General features: G+C 38.7%; 2 protein-coding genes across 4 annotated transcripts in view; one reads left to right on the forward strand and one right to left on the reverse strand.

Annotated features, from left to right (window-relative positions):
• The first annotated feature begins 7104 nt into the window (after nt 1-7104).
• Nucleotides 7105-15560, forward strand: LOC140325908 (E3 ubiquitin-protein ligase DTX3L-like). 3 transcript variants are annotated; one of them, XM_072404014.1, is made up of 5 exons: nt 7105-7298; nt 7891-7994; nt 9886-12125; nt 12668-12876; nt 13076-15560. In XM_072404014.1, exons 3-5 carry the CDS (start codon nt 11100-11102, stop codon nt 13143-13145), a joined length of 1305 nt encoding a protein of 434 aa, XP_072260115.1. In that variant the 5' UTR covers nt 7105-7298; nt 7891-7994; nt 9886-11099; the 3' UTR covers nt 13146-15560. The 3 variants fall into 3 exon arrangements, with proteins under 3 accessions (XP_072260115.1, XP_072260118.1, XP_072260117.1); XM_072404017.1 differs by lacking the exon at nt 9886-12125; XM_072404016.1 differs by lacking the exons at nt 7105-7298; nt 7891-7994 and having other exon boundaries at nt 9780-12125.
• Nucleotides 15561-15888: 328 nt separating this feature from the next.
• The window catches only part of VAT1 (vesicle amine transport 1), a 41245-nt gene continuing 34249 nt past the window's right edge, over nt 15889-22884 (reverse strand). The window contains exon 6 of the mRNA XM_072404018.1: nt 15889-21864. Coding sequence (XP_072260119.1) covers nt 21763-21864 — 102 coding nt within the window. The 3' untranslated portion in view covers nt 15889-21762. The remainder of the gene's footprint in view (nt 21865-22884) is intronic.

Consider the following 22884-nt stretch of genomic DNA (forward strand, 5'->3'; position numbering starts at 1 on the left):
TTTTTGCATTTCTTGTACACCATCTTGCTTAGTTCGGTATTGTTCACTATATAGTTAACTTTTTTTTTCTTTTTGCTAGGATGACCTTCTAATAAGGCTATAGGCACTGCGCTAAAATGTAAAGATGTGAACAAACCTATTTAGAAGAATAGTACCTAGATCATCATGTCTATTATGTGTATTTTAAATGAATGCACATTAAACTACATGCTAACAATGACTATTTTTAAATTGAAACAGAAAAAAACACTATGCAGTCTATTTAAAACATTGAATCTGACATTCGCTGAAACATTACCTGGTGGAGAATCACTTACTGCCATTGAAACACATAGACCTTGATTCTCCACCAGGGAATGTTTCAGTGAATGTCAGATTCACTGCTTTATAAATGGACCCTTATGCACAGTTTTAACTCAATCTATTCAGCAAAAGGTACACTTTCACATTACCTAGCAGCAAGGGGGGCACCACTTTACTGACCAGTAGCTACAGAAGCACTGCTTCACCTAACAGTGGCAATGAGGGTATTTTCTACAACCATTTGCAAAAGGGAAATTTCTCCAATACAAGTTGTCCCCAGGTTACAAACTTTTTTTTTTGTTTTTATAAATAAAAGGTTGTTGCACTTAAAAAACAAACAAAAAAGAAAAACGTTTACTTTATTTAGAAGGGTTGTCCACCCTTCTATGTATAGTAAAAATGTTGAGTTTAGGCACACTTTGATGAAAGGTGGATTTGCAGGGCAGACATGAAGTTAACATTGTGTAAGAAATGACTGAATGACGGGTCACTAACACCTGAAGTTTAGTGAATAGATATAAATACATGGATATAGTTCATCATTAGTTCAGGACAATTCTATATGAAATGTTGAAGTTCTCCCCACTGATCAGTAAGACACATACAGAAGCACTGCTTTTACATTACATTGTTTTTTCTTTTTGAATAGATTGGATTTGGGTTCTTTAGACATTGTTACTGCATTTTTCTTTCTAGGATTATGCATTTAAAGCATAAGATAGGTAAGGGTTGAGAAGTATTTTTTGACGCAGCTTTGAAAATAAAATCTAAAATGGACAGCAGCCAGGAGGGCATTTTACACGGAAAAGTGGGGACATACCCTCATTTATTACCACCCAGGGGGGCAGGGACCAGCAGCAATCAGACGGTTTTACACTGACCAGTGATAAGGGGGTATTTCTCCGCTGACCTAGGGCAAATTTCCTTTCCTTACCAGCTACAAAGGGGGCTAAAGGGCACTTATATTCTGATCATCAGTGCAATAAGTAGCAAGGGGCATATTGTATATTGACCAAGGGGGCACTTCCTCCACTGGCCATTAGTAGAAGAGCACATTTGCACTATCAGCAAAGTGGGCAATTAATACTCTGGGTGTGCTGAGGCCTGGACGGTCATTGCTCTGACACAAGCACTCCTAGAAGTTGGAAGGGTTTCTATAATATTGTTGCCATATGCAATATAGTTACTGCTGTCACGTGACCCCCGACCGTCTCATGCCATATATGGTATGATCCCGCCACAAGTGTCCGCAAGTCTGAGAGGAGCCGCCGAGCTGGGTGGAGGGAGCGGGATTCTTCAGGTATGGAGGAGGGATTTCATTCTTCTAGGACATTGCCATCTGTCAGTCCGTACAGCATGGAGGACATTGCTGGCTCCTTATATTATCGTTATGATTTATTCTGTACCTTAGGTTGTACAATAAATAGCGGCTTCTTCATTCAAATGATTGTATTACATTTTTTAAAAGTTTTTTTTATTAGTTTGCATCACATCTAGACAAAAAAAAATTGCTTTAAAATCGTTCCGACGCCGTGCTGTGTGCAGAAATTCCGCACTACTCCGGCTCTGGTCATACTGACCCCTAGCGGCGGCGGCCGGGTATTACACTGCGCGTCTTGCTGTGTTCGGGATTCTCCTTCGCAGAGCCGGGAGCGGAGCCGGGATTTCTCTCTAATTATCTGGGATTACTGGTGGGGAAAATTTATCGATCTGCATACTTATAACTATATTCCATGTAAGTTGCTTTTATGCAATTTTTGTTTGGAAAAACGCGTTTTTTTTTCTGATTATATGATGTGCGTCATGCTTCACTAGTCTGAAGGAAGTGTCTGGCCTGAGGTAGGCTGGTGTGAGCAGGTGCAATGTGCGGTGATTGGTCAGGCGCCATCATTCCCTCATGGAAGGGGGGAGGGGTGCAGTGTCCCATTATTCTGTACGGTGAGAGATTTGTAAGATATAGGTCGGTGGGTTTTGTAGAATAGATCGGCATGTTGGAGGCCGGGATTCTATGTTTGGTGTGTGTGTGTGTGGGGGGGGGGGGGGGGGGGGGGGGGGGGTCCTGAGTATGGCGCCTTCTTTCTTCCAGCACCTCATAGAGGTTCCACAGGCGGCCATTTTGTGATCTTGTTCCCCATCTTAGAGCTACCCCTTCCCCCCCATTGCTGGGCCTTCAGGAAAAGCGGCGGGGGGGGGGGGGGGGGGCATTCAATAAAATACAAAATCCATAATAATGAACCAGGTAAATACCGTAATGCAAAACAAATGTGGGTGTTTAGTGAGGTTCAGATCTGTGCCTGTGGTGCCTAATATCTACACCTTGGTCCAACCTTCCTGCAACTTGTGACTGGAACCTCTAGGACCAGGTCATGTAGGAGTAATTCTCCTGTGTAAGCCTAGGCCCCTACACTCCAGTCCTCATACTCAGAATTCAGTCATTGTATAACCTGGGGGGAAAAAAACATGGCAAATTCAGTTTTTTTTGTGTTAATATATTTAAGACAGTCTATATTACGTATATTATATGACCTTAGCTAAAAATACAAAAGTACAAATTATAAAGGTTATTTCTTCAGCTTTTAGATTGAACAGCCCTTTGCAGTTCTACCTGTCATCCACTAGATGTCCTCATTCCTACCTCTCCCATTTCGCACTGAGGGGTGTTTAGAGCTGCTATTGCAGTTCTGTTGTCCACTAGATGGCCTCGGTCTTCTATATTTCCCATTTTGCTTTGACAAGTGTTATGAGCTGCTATTGCATTTCTGTCTGTCGTCCACTAGATGGCCTCAGTACACCACATTCCCCATTTCGTAAAGAGAGATGATATTGTAGTTCGGCTTGTCCTCCACTAGATGGCAGCCTTCTCCTACATGCCATTCTGGTGGCTTCTATTCTTGGAGATAGGATGAGGCTGCTATTGCTGAACCCATTGTATGAATGCTCATTGCATGTAAACTGGATATTTTTTTTTGTTTTAGCTGTTACACGCCTAAACTAGATAACTAGATAATGCAATTAGCTTGATAGGACCGTTTTAGGTATTACAATAATGTGGGAGTATTAAGCACTTTAAATCTTTGCATGTAACAGTATTAAACAAGAGAATATTGCAAATTGTCACCATAGGAGAGATAATGTCACGTGATTGTTCCTGGGTCAGTCTGTCCGGGTCTCATTGTGGCTATGGTTTCTAATTGGTCATACAAAGAGCATTATTTTTATACCAAAATGAGGTATGAAAGGGGGGGCTCTTGGAGCACCTGATTATTAATATAAATATCTACAAGAGACATATTGCTTTAGGTATATGTAATTATATATATATATATATATATATATATAAATAGTTATGTTTGGTGCATACAATCAGTGTATGGTATAATGGACCCCATTATCATCACACTATATTCATCTAGAAGATGAGCACCTCACCTAATCATCCCTAATATTTTCAAATTTATAGCCAGTGGCATTCCTGCCTGTTTATTTCATTTTTAGATCTAATTCTTTAAGGCTAGATGATTATTATTTAGCAGGTGCTAGATAGGCCAAGAAAAAAAAGAATATTGACATCTGTTGGTTTATTGAATCTTTAGACGGCATTCATAAGCTATAATAAGATTCCTGGCCTTAATAAAATGTGTATAGAGCCATTTGTGAACCTTACCACGTGTAATATTTCAATTTTGCCTTTTCTCAAAGTGTACCTTAACACAACATTTTTACTTTACATAGAACGGTAGACAACGGCGATCAAGACATAAAGAGGAAGTAAACCCCAAAAAATACACTTACCTTCAATCCTGCAGAGCAGTCCCACCTGGAGGTGTCTTCCATTGGGTCCTGCGTCCTCCCTCCATGTGTCTTCGGGCTGGAGTGCTAGGCTCGCCATCTTTTCTCTGTTCCTCCGTGCTCTTCTTCCTACATTACCGTGGGCCCAAGATCGGGTGACATAGATGGGGAAAAACTTGCCTATCTCACTGCGCACGCGTGAGATTGGCATTTTCTTTCCCATTTGGTGAAAGGGCTCCTTTTGCGCATGCCTGAGATGCTCAGCCATGCGCAGAAGGAGCAGCCAAGAGCTCCCGTAGGTATCCCGGGAGGCTCTGTGCTCTCATTCATTATCTATCGCCTAAGGGGCGGTGCTGCACTTTCTTTTTTTTTGCACTTTTTTGTTTACCCTTTTATGTAAAGTGAAAATTTTGAGTTTAGGTACGCTTTATTGGGAGTGCAGAGGCTCTTGGCTGCTCCTTCTGTGCATGCCTTAAACTCCGGCATGCGCAGAAGGGGCATCTTTTTCTGTGCATGCGCAGTAAGATCGGCTCTTTTTTCCCTTTCACAGCAGCTATGTCAGCTGATCTCAAACCTGCGCAGTGCGAGATCGGGTGATGGAGCAAGAAGACTGGAATAGAAGGTAGAAGATGGTGGCGCTTCCTCTGCAGTGGGACGAAGAGGAATCCCAGGACGACAGGATCACAAGAAGGACCAGCGCCATCGAGGGATCTGCCGCAGTAAAGGTAAGTGTAATTCTTTTGTTTTTAGTTTTCTTCTGCTTTAACACTAATTAGGAAGATGTTTGTACTCCTTTCTCCCCTCCATTAAAAAAACACAAATAGAGTATTTTATTAACCTTATTTTACTACAACAACAGTGCAAATAACAAAAGTGATTGAAAATAAAATATATATACAAAAATGGTAATTCATTAACCTTATTCTATTGTAAAACAATGGCTCCCACCTTGGACATTGCTCGGATGGATGTCAGGTGCTTTCAGGTAGCATGGGGTGTTTACAACTATTTCAAAAAAGTTTATTTTTTTCTGGTGGTTTATTGTAAAAGGTTTACTTCATTTGGTTTTACATCATCACTGCAATGTGAGTGTTGTTTGTTGTACAAATCAAATCAAGGTGACACTTCCAGGTCTTCGTTTGATATGTAAATGTTGTTATGTATTAGAAAGGTAAATGTATTGTATGGTTGATGTAAGTAAAAAGACTCAAAATAAATTTGCGTAAATTGTGCAAAAAACTTTAAAGTGGACCTAAACTCAACATTATTACTTTACATAAGGGGTAGTTGACCCTTCTAAGTAAAGTAAAAATTTTATTTATATTTTTATTAAGTTCAACACCCTGCTGGAGCGCAGGATACCTACGTCACGCATCCCCGGAGGATCTTGGCTGCTCCTTCTTCGCATGCTCGATAATATATATATTATATCCCACCAAGGGGAAAGAGATGCCGATCTCACACACTTGCAGTGAGATCAGGTCCAAACCCCCCGCATGGCGCCGTGTGAGATCTGGAGACATAGCAAGAAGGTAGAAGACAGCAGTGCCCGGCACTTCCTCTGCGCTGGGACAAAGAAGAATATCAGGATGGTGTGGGGCTAGATCAAGGATCCAGCGCCATCCAGGGATCTGCGGAATTAAAGGTAAGTGTGCTTTTTTTTCACTTTAGTTCTGCTTTAAGTTTACTCAGAGCTAAATTTGTCTTTCAGGAGACTTTGTGCACAATGTTTGTAGCAGGACATGAGACATGACATGTTTTCCTGTTTTGTCCTGATTACAAAGAGGAAATGAAAAAATCTCCACAAAGGGGGCAAATAGCCTCTTAGTGGTCCCCAGAACAATTGTTTCTATTTGTGACAATTTTCAACAGAATATAAGTGATAGAAAACATGACCGGGTCCTAACCCTTCCCAAATCTGCCCCAAAACTAAGAAAAAGCTTAAAAAAACACATATCTTCAAACTGACATCTTCTATGCAGACCACTTTTTAGTATTTCATACATTATGGTCATATTTTACATCATATACCTCCTATCAATACTGAATGCTGTCATTACAGTTCCCTCCTTGTGTCCGGGCTCTCTGAAATTTCCAAGTAACTGAAAATTCTCTTCATGTAGGTCTGCAAAGCAGGAAAGATGACATTGATGTGGATATAGTAATCCATTGCCAACACCTTGCCTAATAATTAAATTATCATTACCCTTCTAAACCTATTTATTTTTGCCTGGAGGGGCAGCTGATTGGTTGCTCAACTCCCGCAGTGCATCCATGGGGACATTTGTTGTGCTTACAAACTGTGATTGCCCGGCTGTATATAAAGTCTACACCAGAAATAGTCATTTATAGATTGTGTTCTAGTGGCACAAATGTTCTCCTCCTTCCTATTCCTATTCAACCCTGACCCAACTCACAGAACAATGGGGCTGATTTACTGAAGCAGTTTAGCTTGTTCACCTACCAAGGTAAATTCTCACTAATGAATAAATGTGGTGATAATTCACTTGTAAAGATTACACTTTTAAAGAAAAAAATATTTTCCTTGCATATGATTGGATGGATGAAGTCAGCAGGAATTCACCTCATTGACTTAACTAAGTAAAATATCCCTTGTGAACAACCCATTGTGCTTAGTATTTATATTATTCCAGTGCTCACTGACATTGGTGTCACCAATTATGGTATTTTTGTGAATATTGACACTAATGCAGTTGAACCTCAACTGAGGACCAAAGGTTTCAGTTGCTGAATTCATTACAAACCTTATGATTTTACCTTATTAGAACAATTGCTTCAAACATGAAAATTCCCCAGCTTGTATTAGGCCTAAGGGAAGTCAAGCATTTTTTTTGTAACTTGTACACATTTGCCATAATTCCTGGATAATATTAGCAACTTTTTTATTTCATGGGATGTTGTTTCTGTAGCTGTGTGTCCATTAAAAATTGTTCCGTTGCTTTGTAATTCTTTCTCTACAAAGTCGTTCTTTATTTGTAATAACAGCTTCCTGGAGAATTTGACAGCCATGTGGCGAAGTAGGCTGAGAGTGGATGACATCCCGACCGATATTACCACGCCTTGCGTAAAGGATAAACTTGCCATACACTTCTTAAGCTCTCCAAATGGAGGGGGTCCAATTGAAAACATTGAGCTGAGGAATGGACCCCCAATCCACGCCATTGTAACTTTTGAAGATGATAAAGGTAACACTAATTTATGCAAATGGAGATTGTTTCAGTAAGTGCAGTAAATGGGGATGAAGCGCTGGAAAACAGGAGATAAAGGCATTTTATAGCTCGATTCCTCTAACCCTTTTCCTTTTGAATCCCTAAAATTGTGCACAGCCAAGAACCAGTGGGAAACTGCAGTCCCTATGCTGACCATAGAATATTTTTTAAAAGCTTTAAGTAGCTCATCAAATTGGAGTTAGCCAAAAACATTGGCACAGCAATCTTTACTTTTTCATATGCTTGTGCTTCTGACACGTGTATGTACATAGGAGCGAGACACTGTTCATTTTAATGTTTTTTTTTCTGGGTTTCTTTGTTTACATTTTTTTAACTTTATTGTTATCGCTAGGGGTCTATTAAACCACTAACGTCACCTTATTTCTGGTAAAGTCGATAGAGGGGAGGGGCAGGCAAGTCTGGGACACGTTGGCGTCATATATATATATATATATATATATATATATGTATATAATAAAAATAAATAATAAAATATATTTAAAAGAAAATAAAAAAATGTATATTTAAACAGCCCAAACTGATGTATTTGTAAATGTTTTCTGTACAGTGGTTGACAGTGTCCTAAATATTAACGAGCACACTTTATGGATAGATGAAAAGACATACAGACTTCGAGTCGGCAAGCTTTGTGGCAAGTTGGATCTCGATGAGGTATGAAAACCTTTTACTTTAGCTAGCTATTTACCATTTCCAGTTTCTATTTACCATTTCATTTCCAGTTCACTCATGTGTTGTTAGTCTAGTCATGTTCTCTGTTTACCTTGCATACCACATCTTTGCTTGAAATGGTGAAGTTCAGCGAAAGTTACCTTCTGTGACACAAAATATTGTTTTAGCTTGTTCATTAGATTGATATGTATATTTTATTAGAATGGCAATTCAAATAAAGCTATTTATTATGGAAAACACAAAACTCCTGGGCATATCCCTTTACTAATTCCTTGGCAGTGTGACAATTGTGATTTTGTTTTTTTACAATAAAATCATTAAACTTGTTAGCTACAGTAAGGAGGTATCGGCAGTGCCCAAAAAACAGTCTTTTTTTTTTTTTTTACATCTTCACAAAATGTCAAGGATATTTCAATATATGTCAACTCAAAATAATTGATAATGTTAAAAATGATAAAGTTTGCTAGAATTTTTTTAGAATCTACAAGAATGTGCAGCTTTGAAATGAGAATATTAGCTATATCAGTGTTCCTCACAAACCCTTGTAGCTGGGTGCACCAACTGGCACTTTTTATTAACCACCCGGCTGTTTTTGGTTGGTTACTGAAAAGTTGGGTCACAATACAGGGGCTGCCTACAGCTTCTTCCTACCCAGCCTAATCATTTTGGAGGAATGCTGTTTATAATATCTCAGCCCAGTACAGTGTTTGGAATTATGACTTTTAATCTTGTTGGATAGTATCTTTCACTTCTGGAGGATTCTACCCCTACAAAAGAATATTTAAAGTACATTTGCCTCCTTCCAGATGTGAGCCCTGCCAGAGTTTGTCCCCTCAATGTTTAATAGTCTGTCACATAGTGTACCTTAAAGAGGAAACAAAAAAATGGCCAAAACCCCCCAAAAAAAATACACTTAACTTCAATCGCGCATCGCAGTTGATCAAACTGGAGGTGTCTTGCATCCGGTCTTGCATCCTCCCGGTATCTGTCTCCGAGCCTGTGTGCCGGGCGCCGCCATCTTCGACACTTCTTCCTGGTTTTTCTTTCTAAGTCACCCAGACATGAGATTGGGTGATGTAAGTTTAAGAAGTTTGCGCATGTGTGAGATTGGCAGTTTTTCCCCTTTTCACAAAATGAGATGCTCGGCATGTGCAGAAGGAGCACCCAAGAGCCTCCCGGGATGTGTGACGTAGGTATCCCAAAAGGCTTTGAGCTCCTTTTCAGTCTCAATCGCCTTGGCGGTGCTGCAAGTTTTGTTTCTTTTTTTTTTTTAAAGGGTGTTATACTGAAAAAAAAAAAAACATAATTTTTACCCTACATAAAAGGGTTGTCTACCCTTTTATGTAAAGTGAAATTGCTGAGTTTAGGTACGCTTAAAACAGTCTCCATAAGACTAAAATATTAATTTCTTCTGTCAAAAACTACTGCTCTCATATTTCCCCCATCCCACCTTCTATGTGCATGCTATTTTATGCGGAAGCCGCTGCCCCAACCATCTTTCATGCCATTTTTTTCTGGCTTTTGTCCCACACTGAACTGTTTGTTTACTTTTTGATTTTTCCACTCTATCTTCTCATTTAATTCTTGGTAATCCTTTATCGCATCGAGTCCAATGACCAGCAGTTGTGTATTTTCTCTCCCTGTCCTTCTGGTCTACAACTAGCTGCTGTTCTACCCCACATTCATGTTTACTTCTTCTTCTCTCATAGTCCTGCATTAGTTTGTCCTCTTTCCTCTTCATTTTATAGGATGTTACACATTAACAAATAATAGGTGTCTTGTTAAATGATATACAGTATGTTTTATCTGGGTACAGGCTTTGTTTTCGAGCTCTATTAAGTAAACAAGTTTAACTATTCCCTACTTTGTGCAGATATTCAAGCAATCTTCTCTTATTGTGAACCTCAGTATACTTCCTGAAAGTGTCAGAAACTTTGTTAAAGGATTGAAAGTGTCTTGCAAAGAAGTCAAGTTTGATTTTGATGAAAGGTCAGCTGTCTGTGAGATTAGCGGATCATACACAAAGATTCACATACTAAGCCAGAGTATTATAAGAAATTTTGAATTCAGCCATGGAATTGTAAAGGAAAAGTTACCAATTAAATCCACCCCAGATGCAGCTAATCCTCCGGTAGTTAGAAAGAAGGAGCATGCAAGCCATTATTCTCATCCTAAACAAGAAAGTTTTAGTTCAAAAGTTACAACCACCGAACATCTACCGGAACTGTTTGTCTTGGACTCTGATATCTTCAAGTACATAAAAAAACATTACATTGCTCGGTATTTGAACGTATTAGAAAATTGCGGCGTTTACCTGGTTGAAGAAAGTAATGATGAAATCACTTCACTTTTTCTACAGCCAAAATATGGAAATTTGAGACATGTAGAAGATGCACACATTAAGCTTACTATGCTTTGCCAGGAAGTTTCAGTAATCCTTCGGAGAGAACAAGTACCAAAGATTACCTGGAGCGACAACGATGTGTTCTATACTAAGTTGTTGGTAGACCTTGAGGCCATGTTTCCTTTGCTTCTTTGCTGGGATGATGACAAGTTTGTCTATTTTATTGGAAACATTGTTGATGTGACAAGTGCCAAACACCACGTCCTTGAAGAACAGCTGAGGCATATCAATCCATCTAGATCTGCGTTAGAATTAAAGTCCATAGGAGACAAAATGAACACTGCAGCTAAAAAAAGGGATTTCACATGTGACCAGTGTAAAAATATAAAAGCTGCCGTGCCTTCTCCATCCGCAGAGAGCAGTTCATTTTCTAAGACCCACCTAGACGAGAAAGACCAGTCTTCATGTAGTAGTAGCAGCAAAGACTTGTTTCCCAAGTCAAGGAGAAATTTGATAGCAAAAGTTTAGAGCAGGTAAAAAAAACTGGTGATAGATTAGATACAAGGTTGAGCACGTCCACTACAAGACGTGTGGGAATTAGCTCCAGATCTGTCAAATTCGCTAAAGCATCAACTGAAAAGGTCTGTTCCAGCTTGGTAGATGTCCCTCCATCTATAGATCAAAAAGGATCAGAAGAGAGACTGAAAAGATCCAATAGCTATTCTAGTCTTCATGGCAGAAATATGTCTGATCAGCCTAGTGGAATATTTGAACATGAAATATTTATGGAAGATTGGCTGTGGTATTACATTACCGAGTTTCACAGAGCAGACATTGACAATTGGTGTGCTAAAACCATAGTGACCGAGGAAAAGTACAGAAAGCGCATTGTGTTAAAAATAAAATCATCGAACATAAATAGGTTACGATGTGCAACAGAAAACATTTCACTACTTTACAATGAAAAACTAAACATTATTACCAAAGCTTTCTTTCGGTACTCTATTCTTGGAGCTGAAGGTCCAAATGACAAAGAAATCGAAGATTGGTGCAATGTGTTCCACAGTTGCTCTGATGAGCTGTGTATTCGGCTGGAGGAAGATTCACTACTTGTTGTATATCCGAAGGTCATTGAGAAAAAACTTCTTGAAGAATATGATTGTTTTTTGGCTGAAAAAAACCCAAATCCTGCCAACTTTTCATTGATGAAGTATGCTCACAGTCCTTCAGTTACAGTTAATGTAGCACAAAAGAATAAGGCGGAGCAATCAAACCAAAGTGTGCCTGAAAATGAAGACGTTGAAGGTTCAGGAGATTTTTCTTTCGAATCTTACATAAATGAATGTATCCAACAACCAGAAACTAACAATAAGCAGAAAACATCCCTTGTTAAAGGTGATACATTAATTGAAGCTGAAGCTACTCCCAGTTTAGTTTCTTCATTGCATCATAATCCAGAACCTCTTCTGCAACAGGAAGCAGATGATTCTTTGAAGGATTCAGACACACTCAAATCAAAGAGCTATGACTCTGACTATGACTATGAACAAAACATTGACTACTTTGGCAACTTATCTGAAGAGATAGAACAAGAGTCTGAACCAGACCAAACAGTTTGTGACCAGTGCAGGTCAGCGTGCTGCGTATGTGGTAATAGCAGTGCATTAAATGTTACAGTAATGTATGAAAGCTTGAATCGAAGCCTACCTGGATATGAACAAGATACTTGTATCATGATTAAATATGAAGTCTCCGATGGAGTACAAAGGGTAAGTGTTGGCATCATATTTGGTTTTGGTGCATATTTATGTCCAGACTTAAATCCTACATACAGAGGAGGGCACCTGCTGCCCAAAGTAATACTTTTTACCTTAGAGCAGGGGTTCCTTGAGCAATGAGCAGTTTGTGACCCTCGGGTCAGTTTAGGTGACATTAGTTAACTTTTTGGCTATCTGTAAGGCTCTAATTCTTCTTACTGACCACCATGCATGTAATGTGAGCTGTGGATCAAGTAAATATAGCAGGGGCTTTCCTAACATCTGATTGTTATTTCAAGGATTCCCCCAAGTTTAAAATATTGTGATGATGGGGTAGTTACATTTAATAATGGCAGTTACATTTTATCATGAACAATTTCATTAGCATCCTTGCAAGGGGTTGCCTAGCTGCGTCAGGCTGATCACAGGAAAATTACTTAACACACCCATCAGGTGAATCAGGTCCTGTATTTTTAGGGTGCATTAGAGATTTTGTGTGTACACATTCCCAAGAAATCTATTGTGACTACAGTAACGTGTTCTTTGTTACATAGGCAGAGGATCCCCAACCTGGAAAGCCATACAGAGGGAACACGTTTGAGGCTTACCTTCCTAAAAACACTGAAGGGAGGGAGCTGCTTGCACTTTATGAGAAAGCTTTGAACCAAAACCTGACATTCAAAATCAAATCGACAGAGGAAGGAGAAGTTGTGACATGGCACCTCATTCCTCACAAGACTTGCCCAGATGAAGGAGAGTCAAAGTAAGTCTGGCCTGGGGTTTTCATTGCTCTAATTTCAATGTACCTTATTTTTCATGAAGTGTCCACCACAGATTACAAATCCCTAGAATAAGAGATAGCAACATGCTTAAAATCCCTTCCTATTCCTCCTAATCATAAAATTTTTCATTCTGAATAAAAAAGAAATGATCCAGCCTGACTTTGTGTTTGATTTAAACAGGAATGGATACCCCGATTCAGAGTACATAAAGAATACGCTGGCTCTGATAAAGACTTTGGGAATCAAGTAAGAACACAACCGTAAAAGCAGAGCTCAACTCTGTAGGTTTTTTTTTTTATACTTATGAATAGGTTTACATCAATACAAGCTAGATATTGCATTGATTGTAAAGGACCAATGTTCACAATTACTTTGACATTGATGCACATTCATACCAGGTAAAAGTCTGTTGGCCCAAATTACCAAACTAGCTGAGAATCTTCAAAAATCTAAAGAACATTAAACGTTTGCTTTTATTTTCCTGCAACTACGAATAGCAAGTTTACAACTTTAGTAACGTTTAAACCCCACTGTAATAAAATGGAAGAGAAAACATCAAGAGGAAATGCTTAGAGATGTAGTAAAAGGTTTATAGGTCATTAATATTTTATATGTAATATTTAAGTAGACCAAAAAAATCACACAAAACAGACGGGTTGTGGGCTGCCAATGGATACGCCAGTTTTGTACATTAGGACATAAATGTGTGAGGATAATCTCTATGAATATTGACCATACATAGTTTACTCTCTGGGGTTTGGGTATCACTAAATATAAGGTTGTTTAAAGTGAGAATTCTTTAGTTGATATTGGTAGCAGCACATTTTTAGCCCATGAAATGTAGAAATTGGTTCTGGTACATGAATAGTTATTTGGAGAATCTCAACATATCCTTTTTAGACATTACAGTCAATGATGCATAGAGCCAACCCTGCAGACCATACAAAGCAGTGCGCTTATTGCTGGTGGGCCATGTAACAAGTGTGTGACCAGGCTGAACACCAGACAATCCCCAGTGAATCCCAGTTTGAGACCCCTCATCATTAATAGAACAATTTTGGTTTAAAACTCTAAACCTTACCCAGTGTTCTTTTTGAAGATTGAAGAAGGGTCATTGATAGTACGATGAAATTAGTTATGAATAAAAGCGGTTCAGTTTAGCTGATAGTTTGGTGCTGACCCCCCCCATCATTTACAAAGCAGTTTTGATTTAATCTTTTAACCCTTACCCAGTGTTCTTGAGAACTAAAGAAGGGACATTTATGAAAAATGTTTTTGAATAAAAATGATGGTTGGGGTTTAGTCTGGTTTAAAGTTTCCAAAAAACAAAAAAAACTTTTTTCACTTTATTGCAAAAAGGATTTTGTTTTCCCAGTTCCAAAACAGTTTTATTCAGACAAGAGCAACTATTGAGCACAATAACAGAGCATCCAGAACGTTAGATTGCAGGGAGCACACAAAGGTTACTTGGCAAGGCGTGGTGTCAGTTTTATGATTTGTTGGATCATGGTTTCCTCTGCACAATGTGAAAATAAAAGTTTAGAATTACTCACGGCAGCTGAAGCAGTTTGGTTTTTTGGGATTTTGACAAGCCAAGTTGCTTTAAATCTCCTTGGAGACACTTTTAGCTGATCTGAGTAACTCACTGACATTCACATGGGATTTGTCTGAAGATGAGCAGCTCAGATACAACCAGCAGTTTTTAGTCTGGAGCCCCAAGTATGGAGAAATCATTATTTGGATTGTGAAGGTAAACAATCCAAATCTTTTTGTTTTGGGAGTGTAGGATGGGTTACAACCCTGGCTTATTTACCATTATTTGGGGTTCCATTGGAGAGGTTTTTTCTTCCTTTACAAGGAAATAAAAGAATCTGTCAACAGGCAAATCAAAATCGTAACAAGTTTCTCATTGTCTAAGAAAACATCAGTTGGGGGGGACACACTAATAGTGCCCTATGTAGCAGAAAAAAATCCTAATTTCAGTGGGAAGGGAACACAAATAGTTCCTTATGGTGCAATAAGTATAGGGAGGGAAATACCATGCCTTATGCTGCAGTAATGCCCAACAGGTTCTTATCCTTCCCCATTCAATCTAAAACAAAGGTTGCTATGGACATGACTTCGTAGTAAAGATTTACTGCTGTGTTTGTTGCACTTAGTTTTTATAATAGATGATATTTCAGTATTTGTCAGTGTTCCAAAGTTTGACAAAGCATTTCAATTTAAAGCCCCTTTTCCTGACCAGATTTTATTGGCACCTGCTCACAGGCAAAGGACAAGCAACTTGTGTCAACTAAGGTAAACCCAATCTGAACACCACCAATCCCTTTATATAATGCGATTATTTAACTATCACCTCTGGAACTTATCAATAACCAAATCCTGTCATGTAGCCGAGCTCCAACCCCCTCAGCCAGGACCTCCAGCTAACAGATTGAGGTCAGACAATTGTCCTGTGACAACACTAGAAGTCCTGCCTCTGATCATTTCAGAGAAATGTTTTTTGGGGGGTAGGAAGGCAGATTTAAGTAATATTGTCCAGGTATACCTCAAGGGAACAAGTCACCAAATACCTGGTTTTACCTTTTGTATTTATTATTCTCCATCTTCATCCAGAGAAGAAGCTGCAACAAAAGTTAAGGATTTGAGTCCTGTACATCTTAAATTCTATGGGGGCAATTTTATAAAATATTTTTACCGAAGGTGCACACAGCTGTTTTTATTGACTCTTATTTTACGCCAAGTATACTTCTCTCCATCTTTCCTCCCCCTGGCCAGTTTTAATCTCCATTATTCCTCTAGGGTGGCTCCAAATGGTTTTCTGACTTTACCTTCCATCATGAAATCGAGCCCTTCCATGTAGCGATTAAAAATGTATAGAAATGCCCAAACCATACAATTTGTCACAAAACAACTCTTCTGTATCCGTTTCAGCGTTTCCTGTACAAATAGTTTTCAGAAAATACAAAGAAATGAAAGGCAGAGCCTTGAAGGATTTTTGTTATGCTTTATTTAACATTTGAAACATGTAAGGCATACGGCAAAATTAGGCAGAGAAGCATTACACATCATGTAATCAGCATTGGCACAAAACTTTTGTTCAACTCTTACACTTACAAAGCAGGTACATTTTTTAATAAGACACAAGTGACAACTGACCACGAGGAACGCTGATGAAAACTTGTCTATCAGTTGGTCCAGTTATAGGATACGATGCCAGAAAGCCTGCATTCACCTATCAGACAAAAAACCTGAGCTTGACCCTTGAGTTACAGCATACAGGAAATGTGGCGGTACATCACTTCCTGCTTGTGAGGGAAGCACAGTCCGCTACTTCAGCCTAACCATTGAAATGAAATTGTGAGATCAAAACTTTTTTTTTTTTTAGGTACACATAAAGCTGGGCCTAATGTTTCACTGCAGAGAGTTCATAAAAGTATAAGACTAGCAAGATAAAAAAAAATACAAATATTCTTCATGTGTTCTTCTTGTGTATTTGAAAAGAAACAAACATTACATTAAATACGAAGGGGCATCAAACATTTTTAATAGGCAAGACCATGACCAAATACTGTTTTACTTGGCTGACAGCACAGGGCCTGGTCTATAAAATGTGAATAAAGCACATGGCATCAAAAACGAGCAACGCAATAAAAAAAAAAAAAAAAAAAAAAAAACTTTGCTCTAATACAAAAATGTATAACAGAGAAATGGACCCAACATTGGCTCTAAAGGACACACTGAAACTCACTGACAATTCCCAAAACTTACTGGGGTTATAAAGCCAATGGTCACAGCAAGACTTATTCTAAACGAGGATCTATTGTATGTGAACAAGGGACTCCATCTGCCCTTTGCAGGAGCCCAAGGTCCACCGACTGATAAAATATTGTTCAGTGCCTCATCTCAGTCTTGTTGGGATTAAGGTCTCCATCATACCTTTGCCCCAAGAGGAAATGTTTTTTGCTATCATTAATATTTAATCTGAAATGTAGATTCTGGGTGGTTCCATGAAGCTGAATTACTGTTGGAGCCTTTCAGAACCAGTCTATACGACACTGCCAGGAGGCCACACAAGTCAACTAGAACACAAATCATGTCCAGGACTGCAAACACCAACATGTGTATTGTCCACACACCTCACTCCTAAAGATTGGCCAGAAGAGACTTAAATTACAACTAGAATATAAAATCTAGAATCTAAGCATTGGCCTGTAGGTCACACACCTCTAATATACAACTTGTATTGTCAGACTGCCATTTACATTTTCATCTTTTTCCTGAACTATTTACAGTTTAGTCATCAATAACCTGAACCTCAAACCACACCAATAAATCTAGATTTGTCAGGCAGAGGTTGAGTCGGGATTTATGTGCTAAACGTGCTAATCATGGCTGATGGAACCATAATTCCATTACATCTATCTTCATTAACATTAAATGTTTCATGTTAGAATACTTTTCCACTATGTTTAGCAGGATTTGGTGTTTAGGACCTTGTGACATGGCTCAGGATGCCCAACCCTCCCCCTCACGTCTCATTGTAAGAGCTTTTGGCTATGACGTGTGTGGGACATTTTTTGTACTGTTTTCAGACACCGTTTTGTAGTCTGCTCATACAATTCTTAGTGCTAAAGCCTCACAAATGCCTGGTATTATATGATTTAACACCCCCCCTCCACCTTACACCAAATATTTTCTCAGGATCACCACTAAGAGTCCTAGGCCCTAGCTCTCAAACAGCAAGTTGCCATTTAAACGTGCAGCATAAGATCACCGGTAAAAGCTCCATTCATTGCATCATGATGTACAATCTACAAGTAGACCGTGCTGGTAAGTGCCATCATGACAGCATTGCTACTTGGTGTTAGAAGTTAAATCACACCCGACATCTTTGGCAAAGTATGTGCTCTAGGTTTGTGCTTAAGGCACGTATCTTAGTCCCTAGAGACGACACATTCACATTTAGGAGCGTTTTAACATTAAAAAGTGTAAAAAAAAAAAAAAAAAAAATTGGCATAAGAAAATCCACAAACTAAATTCTCAATATACCAACACATATCAGCTATATTCCACCAACCTCCATTGACTAAACCTTCTAGCTAGATTATTATGTTGCTAGATTAATGAAAGCAAAATATCACAGCTTCTAAAAAGACCAACAATTGAGTCACTTCTCACATTTTAAACACTCAAGAGATTTTGTTAAGGACATCAGATGGACATTCATGAGTGCTGGGTTTTTCACAGAAAACAAACCCTCTGGCAAGTTGACTTAGTGACTATTCTAGGAAGGGACCTTGATATTAAAATACATCAGGACAGTTATGAGTTTATTTTTTGGGCCTATCCATTATAATTATCTGACATTGCTTTTACACAAACCCAAACTCTTCTGACTTGTCACCAGTTCAGGGGATGAATGGGTTGTGTTGATGTTTTCACATTCTTCAGATGACATTTAGCATTTGCAGGTGGCCACTCCCTGACTGGGTTCTACATTCTTGGAGTCTAATAAGAACAAACCCAAACACTTTGTAGAGAATATATTTAGGTCTGGAGTATAAGGTCAGCTATTCAAAAAATTAAACTAATTCTACCAGACATTGGCACAAGTGTTGGTTAAGTATTAAACTGCATTGTTTCATCTCTAGATTACAGCAGGTCAGAGGAGCAATGTGCTTGTTGTGCTTTAAACTACAATATAAACCGTCCCTTTACAGAGCAGAGACCAATCTAAAACCAAATCCTGCAGAAGTGCTCAGTTTTGGACATCATTGAATATAAAAAGTTATGACAAGCGAGCCTGTGTAGCTGGATGCTAAGTTCTAAGATCACAGCCATGGAAAACTGCTGGTAGACCTGGCCATGCTGAAAAGCCAATTCACACCTAAACGTCTAATAAACTACAGAGTAAAACATGCCAAGATTTTGGTTATCTGCTACAATTCTAGGATTTCTAAAGCCACTTGGCATAATAAAACATCACAATTTAACAAGTAGAAAATTCTGGGACACCAGGGAGGCATTTTCAGAGTGCAATAAGCAGACAGCCATAAGGTTGTTTACTAAGTGAAAGTGAAGTATTCCAAATCGTGTAAACAGCATCACTGAACCACCTCTGTGCAAACAATTTAACAAATGTAGGTGACCACAGCCATGAGGAGAAATCATTCTGATGTCTGTGGCCAGATTCAACAAGGTTAAAACAATACATCTACGTCAATTGGCACCATCATAAATTGGTTGGCACATTGGCTGTAAATTAGATTGTAAACATCTGGTAGTGGTCCTGCTAAAGTGAAACATCCTATAAAATCCATGTGCTTAATGAATGCACTCAGATAAGGCAACCAGTGGGCATCAAGGAAGATTTTTTTTTTTGCAAGACAAGCCTTTAGACATGAAGAATTTTGAAAGGCTTTTATGGTTTGGCACAAAGTGATAAAGATGAGGTTCAATTGTATTTTGTTTATTCTACCGGCCAGAAGGTTTTATAAAAAGATGTCTGAGAAGATCACAATGTTTTTTTGAGGCAACAAAATTCATAAGAAACCCTTTATTAATAAAGTGATAAAGGAATGTACATCAGTGAAAGACAACCGTAATGCAGCGTGTGAGGCGTTTGGCTGACATCAGTTGAAGTTGTTTCAGGAACCAATATGATGTTCATCTCACTGGCAGCACAGGCCTTGGATTGAAACAGCATTGCAATACAGAATATAGCGGCTTGTGAGCTTTGGTGTTCTGTTTGGTAAAAACATGAAAACCTGACGTTTTGACTTTTTTGGGATAAACTTGTATGTAGTTTTCATAACTGCTCAATAAAATTTTTTGGCCAGCAGATCACCTCAAGTTTTAATTTAGATGCCATGAGGTAAAAGCTTCCTGCTCCAGCAACCAGCTCCCTGTTTTGACTGCAGCCATCTGTGTAAATGAGGGTTAGGAGGGAGGTGTTACTGGGACCCTGTAGTTGCAGTTCATGGTGTAAATCCTAACACAAACCCTATCCCCACTATCTAAAAGGATAAGGGGTGGATGTAGGTGATGACTTCAGGATGCACATTACAAAATCTGCATCCAATTACCACCGTTTGAGTAAAAGGTGTAAAGCATAACCAAGTTTCATAAAGTATAAAAAAAAGTACTACAAAAGTTTATCCTTTAAGTGTGAGGTAAACTTTTAGAAGTATGTAAAGCTAGCACTGGTAGTCATATTTGGTAGTACATTCAGACACTTCCATTGGGTCACTGTAGAAATTCTACAGCAGCACTTCAATTCTATGTCCTACAGGTCTTAGCCACTAAGGAACACTGAATACTTAAGGTTGTTGGTCATAGAGAAAACCCCAATGTCAAAGTACTATAAAAGCTGGAGGAAGACCACAACTCAATGAGTTTTATCCCAGTTTTAAAGATGAGCTACACAGATGCATTTAATAAGCAACACAATTTTTGAAAATTCATAAGAAAATGTGCCAATGAAATTGAAGCTTCTAAAGACCAGCATAGAACATTTGTTTGATGGTCAGCCTCCTAAAACAGTTTTTTTTTTTTAGATGCTGGAAAGGTAAATCGCCTAAAAAAGTTTCGGTCTTGCAGGCTCTTGTGTTCCTAGGCCTGCACACCTGCTGTAAGGACCCCAATTCCTGCTGGATGGTAACAGTTGGAATAAAGTAACATCCTACTGGTGTAGGCAGGAACGCCAAAACGCCTCAAACTACCATGACAATCCCACCATCCATGTGAATCATAGGGAGAGAAGGATGGTAAGTCTGCCCAGTGGAGGCAAAGGAAAAAAAAAAGTGAAAATGTAACTCTTCCTCACTTTATAAAACTAACTATTCAGTTGGCAGTTCAGTTTTAAATACCACTTGGGTGCATCAAGAGTTTAGCATGTTTTCAGCAAGTATTGTCCAAATATCTATTTTATACACACTAGATCTATAAAGGTTTTGTGACTCAACTGACCATATGCAAAATGTTACAAAACTAGTCATGTGTAGAGATAATTCTTAGGACACTCAATGCAACAGCAAACAACCAGGGATATTTTGGAACACTGTACAGGCACCTCTGCTCTATGAGAAGGGGATGAATGGGAGGCACCCTGCAGCAGGAACAATATATTGGTGCCATTGTTAGTGATATCACGAAGCAGAACAACATCCTCAACATGGTCGGGGGACACCTATACTCACTAGATTTTTACTTAAAATGACAAATGATTGGGCAATATAAATCTAGTATGCAGCCCATATCTGACAAGTGACAAATTCAACTATAAGGAGGTTTTGAATGGATTACGGCATATTTTGCAAAAAAAAAAAAAAAAAAAAAAAAGGAAGTAATGAAAACAAAGAATACATTTATTTAACAAAACATCGTAAGCACAGTTTGTACGAAGAGTCGAGCGTTAATATAATGGACGGTTTTAGTTAATGTGCCTGATGGTGGAATTCTACTTGCCCTCACAGCAAGAATGCAACCCAGTATCTGGAATGTTATTGAGTACAGACCTAAACAGGAGTACAATAAAAAATTCTCCTTTACAGAAAAGCAAAACTGCAGCAGACTAAAGTAAAACAAATTCCCCAATTTGGCTCAGGACCCTTTGCTGAATCATGTGCAGTTTAGACTTTAAAGTGAGATTTTTTTCTTTTTTGAAAAATATACTCCGGGGTCTATGGTATGGGTGTTGAAGTACAACCAACTCACGCCCAAATGCCCTTGCAGCACCTACTGGCAAGTGAGAGGGTATACCAACATTTTACAAGAGGGCTCAGACATTCTTCCCCAAACACACACATACGTAGGACATTTTCACAATCTGCAGGGCTCTGTACTCGCTCCTGCAGCTCATCCCTTTAATTCTCTTCTTTTTTTGCTTCTTCTTTTGGCACTTCAGGAACCAGGATCACTTTGCCAACATTTTTCTTCTCCTGCATCTGTCTCATAGCATCACCCACCTGCAAATAATGAACCACATAAAATAATGTAAAACACAAAGTATAAGATTTAGAAATAATTCACTTAGAACCTTGCCACAACAGCAGGGAAACAAGAACAGAAAAGTACTTTTTTTTTTTAAATTGTTTCCGCTTTTGCACATACAAGGTCTTTGAACATTTTAGTTTATAGTCTATCACAGCCCACCTCCTACTTGTGCATCAGTCTTGGGGATATTGGGTGGCAAATGAGGCCCTTAAAGTGAAATTAAACCACTAGGGTTGGCAATATTTTTCTGTAGGTCAGCCAACACATTTCTTTGCCATTAGTAAACCACAAACACTATAAAACGTGTGTGCATGTGTGAAACGTCTGCTTCATTTTTCACCTTGTACAGTTTACAGATTGAAACTTTGTAATTTCCATGCCAATCAAATCCTCAAAGGCCAGGATCTGCTCACATATTAGGGATTTTCACAATACATTTATTAGGTGTCAGTCAGAAAATCACTGCTTATAAGAAAAGCTTGGCCTGTATGTGCTCTAAGGACTGAAGTCTTTGATGTAACCGATAAGATTAAGCAGAGAGCAAAGGAAGTTGTAAGTGCATTATATTTTTGGTAAGATCAACAAGAACATTTACACTTTTTATAAAAAAAAAAAAAAACCACTCCATGGTATATTTGAAATGGTCATGAAACTAAAATATTGTGTGTTAGAAGGAGATGGGAAGGTTTAATCGCAGTGATGTTTTGATGTATGTCTGGTTGCAACAGGAAATAAGGTGAAACCTCCAACTTTGAAAGGTGATACAACAGTTGTCCCTCATTAGAGGGTTGTTTCCCTCTCTTCTTGCTATGATGACAATCTACAGTTTCTCACCATTTTGTAGACCAGAAAAAAAATAGTGAAACAAAAAGTTATGAGAAAAAGGCTCTAACACTTCCCACACCAACAGGTCAAGGGACCAAATAAGATGATAATTGTGTGAGGCTACAATAGGAGGAACCAAAGAAATTAGAGCGGCCCAAAGCAGGAAA

This window comes from Pyxicephalus adspersus, chromosome 3 (genome assembly GCF_032062135.1).
Source record: "Pyxicephalus adspersus chromosome 3, UCB_Pads_2.0, whole genome shotgun sequence".
Classification (NCBI taxonomy): Eukaryota; Metazoa; Chordata; class Amphibia; order Anura; family Pyxicephalidae; genus Pyxicephalus; species Pyxicephalus adspersus.